At 43.9% G+C, this 7,500-nt stretch overlaps 1 protein-coding gene across 2 annotated transcripts in view; it reads right to left on the bottom strand.

Moving 5' to 3' along the window:
• The window catches only part of LOC137421011 (retinal dehydrogenase 2), a 187,491-nt gene that overhangs the window by 71,564 nt on the left and 108,427 nt on the right, over positions 1-7,500 (bottom strand). For both annotated transcript variants that reach the window (XM_068106642.2, XM_068106643.2), the window contains exon 6: positions 4,778-4,906. In XM_068106642.2, coding sequence (XP_067962743.1) covers positions 4,778-4,906 — 129 coding nt within the window. The remainder of the gene's footprint in view (positions 1-4,777; positions 4,907-7,500) is intronic.

Here is a 7,500-nt window from a genome sequence, read left to right as displayed (position 1 = left end):
TGCCAACATGTTGGAAATCTTAAGTCGACCACAAAACATGTCCGCTCCGTTGCAATAACCCTGTTTGCACCAGCAGCCATCTGCTTTTCTTTCCGTTAAACTTCATTCTGGATGATGAAATCTTATCTTGAAGTTTACACTTCCACTAAACATTCCGTGCGGTGTCTTCGAATATGCTCCAAGTCATCTGCGAATTCCCCAATTTGAGGCACCCATTGCTTTCCTGTTCTTGTGCTTCACAAATTTTGACTTATTTTGACTTCACTTATTTTGAGGCACCATCTCCTGTTCTTATGCTTTACCCAGAAAAATGTTCGACAAATGAACGTCTCCATTGGTAGAACAAATAAAATCGGAGTCATTGTATAATCTTGTAACACCTTGTCCATTACTACTACTACCTCCGCCACCAAAGGTAGATGGAGATTATGTTTTCACCCCTCTCTGTCTGTTTGTCAACAGGATATCTCAAATAATTGTGGACAGATTCGGACAAAATTTGGCAGAGATGTAGCGTATGTGACGAGGACGAAATTATTAGATCTTGGGGAAGATCCGGATCCGGCTACTATCATTTTAAAGTGATTCTTCACCATTGGGAGATAGGGCCAAACACGATACATAGCAGGATATCTCAAAAAGTTGTGCACGGATCTGGTTCAGGCCCGAATGCAGATCCGGTCTATCAGTGGGATGCAAAACATAAACTGTTCAGCCTGGCGGAGGTGTGCTCTCTGCGGAGTGCTGTTCTAGTTTACCAGCACGTGTCAGTGAAAAAGCATAAATTTATCAAATAGTGAGAAAGTTGATTGGATTTGATGTGACGTCACCAGTAAGGATCCACATACAAAGTTTATGGTTGGAATGTGCTACAGAAGCAGAACAAACAACCTGGACAATGATGAACATCTTCCGTGATGTCTGAAGGGAAACAACCTCGAATCAAGTCCGAGCAATGCAGGACTCCAAATCACCCTGGATGATGAATATATGTTATGATGTATTAAGGGAACTAAGCTCCATTGATCTGTGTACTATTAATGGGAGACTCCGATCTAACCTGGATGAGGGTGAACACCTTCATGACATCGCAAAAGCTGCCGCACGCTAGCCGACGTTTGCCGAAGCAATGCAACAACATTGTTGGAGACGAATCTTGTACGATATTAACATGTTGATTGTCACCCCTCACTTTTTTGCTCGAATCTGTATGATAAAAGGAGCCGTGTCTGTCTGTCTGTCTGTCTGTCACGCTATAACATGAGAACAGATTAATGGATTTCAAGGAAACTAGCGACGGCGAACTCAGGGACCTCCCGGGAAGGTTTGTGATGCAAAAAATTGTTTAATTTTTTTTATGGGTACACGTGGTGAAACTGCAAATGCCAAACCTGCGACGCTAGTTATCCCTGCACGGAGGGCAGGATCTCCCAGGAATCCTTTTTTGTTCTCGCTCCATAGATTAGCCATCACAGCTATGCCAAGGAAACGGGACGCCCCATAAATCGACATTTACGCAAAGGCAGAGCCGAGGAGACCGCAGAGTTTGTTTCCTGCCAAGGCCAGCACCTAATAAATACCCCAGACAGTTTGATGAAAAGAAAGAAGAGAAGAGGATGGTGAGAAATTGTTTTTTATTTTGATCTTCCTCTTCATGTGTTGTTGTATATTATTCGCAAATCAGTATCTAAAAAGGCTGTGATTAATATCCCATTAACAATCTCCTTGCTCCCCGAGTGTATAGCTAGGCTGATATCGATACAACGCCTAATTTTATTTTTCCACATAAACAAAACGTTTTTTTTTTGCAATTACACAAACATTGGTATTCCCATCAGCGAATCAACGGGTCTTATATTCTTGTATAACATCAAATGCGTTGCTCTGTACAATCCGCACAGGCCCGGATGTGGGATGATCCCAAAATGCATCAACCAATTTATTATGTATAAATAAATATTAACTTTCCCCAAATAAGTCATGATCTCTTAAATCAAGACCTAGCTGGTGGGCAGTATTTGATAAAAGAGACTGGTTTCGGCTCGTGCATGTGCTGGATTTCATTAGTTGGAGTAATCGCATACTGCATGGTGCACATGCACTGGATATGTATCACTTGCACGTGAGTACTGATACGGATAGACATTTCTACTGCGGTGCTGTGTTGCTTCAAGTTATCTTCCGAAGGCGCCTCTTTGCTCGCTCATAGTGGAATTGTCAGGTTAAAAAAAGGTTTGTTTCGTCATTGTTGCATCGGAGAAGAACGTGCAATTAGGGGTCCTCAAAAGGCGGACCAAGGTCCACATCCGGACCACAGGCATCATCAGTCCAGACCAGCGAGCTAATCCAAATCCCCTGTCAAAAGGCCTCTGGTGTTTATCCATTGAGACCAACTTGATAAATGATAAACGTCGGAAAGGATGAATGCATGCATGAAGTGATTGACGTTTAGATGTAGATCTATTTAATAAGGATATCTGACGTGGGAGGAGGCTGTTCGGCCCATCATGCCTGCGCAACGTCATCCTATATGCCAACACTCACACCGAGTATGTTCCGTTAGCGAGTAGCTTGCTATCACTTGCCAAGCGACTTGCTTGATTCAAAACTCTCAAACTAGCATTCCAATGAAACTGAGTGCTCAACACCACTTAATAACATGGCGGTCTCCATGGAAACAATGCTATTGTGGTACTCGAGCAAATGCTTTCCAGGTTTTCATTTTTACTTCATCCTCGTGTGGCAACTTCCCCAAACAAATTTATTGTGTTAGCAGTGGCTACAAAGTACGAGGAAGAGAGAAAGAAAGATAAATAAATGGGGAGTCAGAATGAGGACACCCTCCCCGCCCCCTCATCACCCCCTGCCAAATTTATCTATGGACCTACCACCATGCATTTTGTGAGATGGGGATGTGGGCAGGGAGGGTTACATGTTTGAAGATATTGAAGAGTTAGGATGAAAAGCACAAGGACCAATAAAAATATGAAATGCATGTTTACATATGGTTTTTGAGCACAATAATGAACTTTGGCACCAAGAAGAAGCTCAAAATTAAAAGTGTCCCTTTTCATTACTTAAATTATTTCAAAGAAAGGTGGCAAAGGCAGTCAGATTAAATTCTCAGAATGCACCACAGCAAGGAGTGTCTAGAATCAATAATTTGTCGGGGCAAGACCTTCCCAGTCATTACTATTTTCTCCGTGATCCCCTACCTCCCACCCCCCCCCCCCCCCCCAGCACCCCCTCCCCACTCTTAAGTAGCGATCGACGCCCATGCTAAGCACTTACTTAAGGAACATCTAGTAAGTTGATAAACTTAAGGGCAAAGAAAGTGAAAATATGTGGACAACTTTCTGGAACCTTCTGACTATAGGAGCACAAAGAGCTGACCCATCAAAGAGAAGTTAAATGATGGAGAAGGTATCAATCCACCATAGCCGTTCATGATTATTAAGCTCTAAAGTGTCCTTAACTTAAACAAGGACGTCTAAAGATTCCTTAACTTAAACTTAAACTTAAACAAAGTTAGAAAAGCAAAGAGAGAGTTCAAAGCAAAACTTGTGGCTAATATAAAATCTGATCCAAATAGTATTTATGAATATACAAGGTCTCAAGTCCAAATCAAAAGATACAGTGGACCCCCTCAAAAACTTAAATAAATCATAAATATCAATTAAAATTAATAAAAAATAAATTAAATAAATAAATCATAAAGATCTGCGATGAAATCATATTGACCGTTTCCTTGGCACATATTCAATCATATTGGTCAAATCAATTTGACCTGTATTAAATCATAAAGCAACCCTCTTCTGGTGAAACTGCCAAAATCAAGACTCTCTGCTCACCTTCACTCTTTCATTCCTCTTTTCTCCCGCTTCTGGAACAAACTCCCACACTGTCTTCAATCCCACTCCTCCCTCCAAGTCTTTAAAACAGATGTTCACTACCATCCAAAACCTTGATCTTTTCTACCCCCATTAAAACACCCCAAATCTGCCTCTTTCAATCCCCAACTTCTTTCCCGAAATTCCTAGAAGTGTTCATTTGCTTCATACCGTGTACCCCTCCCTCCTCCCCAGCCCTCCCCCTTTCACAGATCTACCGACGTCCTTGTTTTCTACTGTTGTTGAGCTTGTGTGCTTCCCTCTCTCCCCCTCTTGTTTCCCGCTCCCTTCATTGCATGTTTTATGTGTCTGTGCATGTCTTCATTTTCAATGTGTTAGCTCTTCCACGAGCCTCGATTCTGTATACAAAAAAAAAAGATGTTAAAGGAACGACTGAACAACTAATTTATTTGGTGTTTACCATGGAAACCCATAACAACTCATCAACGCCGGAGCAAACATTTATTGGTTCTTAGTGCTCCACATTAAGAGATACTGATGCATCACTGAACAGTGGGCTACCCAAACTATTGAACCTCCAACCTGGGAAAACTCCTGTACCTGATGATACATTTTTAAAAAATCATGAATGTAACAGCTGACTTCATTGATGTTCCCTTTGATGAACAGAAAACTACAGGCCAATTCGTGTGATTTCCAGATAATGTAAATTATTGGAATCCATGACAAGAGGTGTGCTGATACTCCACTTGGATGCAATAAGCTATTAAGGGAAACACAAGGCAGGGTTTTGGCTATTTCCTTCCTGCATTACTAACTGAAAAAACATTCTTTACAAGGGGTTTTCCAGCAACACAAACAAACACACACACACACACACACACACACACACACACACACACACACACACACACACACACGTGTACCTCTTTAATCAGTGCACCCATGTGCAGAGCTGTGAGTGGCGTTTGTTCGGCTGGTTTGATGACAATGGTGCATCCACAGCACAGCGCTGGAGCAATCTTCCAAACAAACATCATCAATGGGAAGTTCCACTGTGGCACAATGTTGAGAAATGTACAATTGCAACGTCACATATCATAATTTTCACTCCATGCAAGAACACGTGTGTGTCTAATGTATAAAGAAGAGTGTGTGTATGTTTATTTATTTGTTTTTTCTTTTCCTGTTTAATCGTTTATGCATTCGGAACCTGCAGGAACGGAACCTGCAGGAAGTACCACAACCAAACTTTGCATGGCCTCCTCTTTCATTCAGAGGAAGGCACCGTCATAGGATGCCACCTTTCCAACAAGTCAGTTCGTCAAATTTCTGCCCTGCTAGAACTGCCCCAGTCAACTGTAAGTGCTGTTATTGTGAAGTGGAAATGTCTTGGAGCAACAACAGCTCAGCCGCGAAGTGGTAGACCACACAAGCTCACAGAACGGGACCACCGAGTGCTAAAGCGCATAGCGCGTAAAAATCGTCCATCCTCAGTTGCAACACTCACTACCAAGTTCCAAACTGCCTCTGGCGCAAAGTCAGCACAACAACGGTTTGTCGGGAGCTCCATGAAATGGGTTTCCATGGCTGAGCAGCCGCACACAAATCTAAGATCACCATGCACAATGCCAAGTGTCGTCTGGAGTGGTGTAAAGCTCACCACCGTTGGACTCTGGAGCAGTGGAAACGCATTCTCTGGAGTGATGAATCACACTTCACCATCTGGCAGTCTGACGGACGAATCTGGGTTTGGCGGATGCCAGGAGAACGCTGCCAGCCGGAAAGCATAGTGACAACTGTAAAGTTTGGTGGAGGAGGAATAATGGTCTAGGGCTGTTTTTCATGGTTCGGGCTCGGCCCCTTAGTTCCAGTGAAGGGAAATCTTAACACTACAGCATACAATGACATTCTAGACAATTGTGTCCTTCCAACCTCATGGCAATAGTTTGGGGAAGGCCCTTTCCTGTTTCAGCATGACAATGGCCCCGTGCACAAACTGAGGTCCATACAGAAATGGTTTGTCGAGATCGGTGTGGAAAAACCTGACTGGCCTGCACAGAACCCTGACCTCAACCCCATCGAACATGACATTCTAGACAATTGTGTACTTCCAACTTTGTGGCAACAGTTTGCGGAAGGCCCTTTCCTGTTTCAGCATGACAATGGCCCTGTGCACATAGTGAGGTCCATACAGAAATGGTTTGTCGAGATCGGTGTGGAAAAACTTGACTGGCCTGCAGAGAGCCCTGACCTCAACCCCATCATACACCTTTGGGATGAATTGGAACACCGACTGCGAGCCAGGCCTAATCACCCAACATCAGTGCCCGACCTCAATAATGCTCTTGTGGCTGAATGGAAGGAAATCCCCGCAGCAATGTTTCAACATCTAGGAGAAAGCCATCCCAGAAGAGTGGAGGCTGTTATAGCAGCAAAGGGGGGGAACAACTCCATATTAATGCCCATGATTTTGGAATGATATGTTCGATGTTCAGGTGTCCACATACTTTTGGTCATGTAGTGTATATATATACAGGGTGTTTCAAAAAGATTGATACAACTTTGACTTCCTGCCATTTTTTGTTTTTTGACCTGTACCATTTTCCTTTTCAGGGTTGGTGTTGTTATCGTGGTATTTGCTTCCTGTGATTTCTAGCTCCGTAGTTGAACTATGCCATTGACAGTGGAGCAGAAGACAAAAGTGGTGGCTCTGTGGTATGAGACTAAATCAACAACCACAACAACATTTTCTGGGGGGCAGAACCACCTGAAGAGATCACTGAGAGGTACCTGAAAGGGCCTAAGCTCACATGCTTCTGCGCCTTCAATGCCAGATGGGAAATGCTAGGGCCTTACTAGGTTTGAGAATGACAACAGCAGGACGGTGACGATCAATGGTGAGCGCTACCGGGCCGTGCTCCAGAAGTTCCATAATGATCTCGCCCAAAAGGTCACCCCAAACCAGCTCAGCATGACCTGGTTTATGCAGGATGGTGCACCCCCACATACAGCTGGTGACACCATCACTTTCGTGCAGCAGCTCTTCAGAAAACGCCTCGTTGTCCTGGGTACCGCTCATGGCTGGGCACCCCATAGCCCAGACTTGAACCCTCTGGATTCTGGGGGGCTGCCAAGGGCTCTGACTACGTGAACCGCCCTGCCACACTGGATGATCTGAAGCAGGAGGTGTCAGGCTACCTCCAGACAGTGCCACATGAGTCCTACAGGAAGGTTGGACACAACTTTGGAGTCAGGATCAATACCTATCTGAACCGCGGAGGGGCACACATTGAGAACGTGAATTACAAGGATTTTGTGTTAATGCCAATTTCAGACCTTGGCCTCTCACTAACTCTAGCAGGGACTGACTGCAATAGCAATATATATTGTTGCGGTTTTGAGAACCCACACTTCTTGTAAATATCACATCATTAAAGGTAGCACCCCATAGATAGGCCACAAGCAACACGTAGGTCATCATAGGACGTCAGTTATTCCTTAATATGTGTTAAATAAGGCCATTTTCCAATAATTGAATCTGCGTTGTGTCAATCAAATAAGAAGTAGGCCCTCTCGTCCATTTTTGCAGCCTCCCTCCAAGCGACGCCATTAAGCGCGCTCCCCAGTCTATGCCCCATGGCCCTTT

The sequence above is a fragment of the Myxine glutinosa genome, chromosome 2 (genome assembly GCF_964187855.1).
Source record: "Myxine glutinosa chromosome 2, kmMyxGlut1.1, whole genome shotgun sequence".
NCBI classification, from domain to species: domain Eukaryota; kingdom Metazoa; phylum Chordata; class Myxini; order Myxiniformes; family Myxinidae; genus Myxine; species Myxine glutinosa.
The sequence above is the reverse complement of the archived record's forward strand: the minus strand, read 5'-3'. Positions and strand labels throughout refer to the sequence as shown.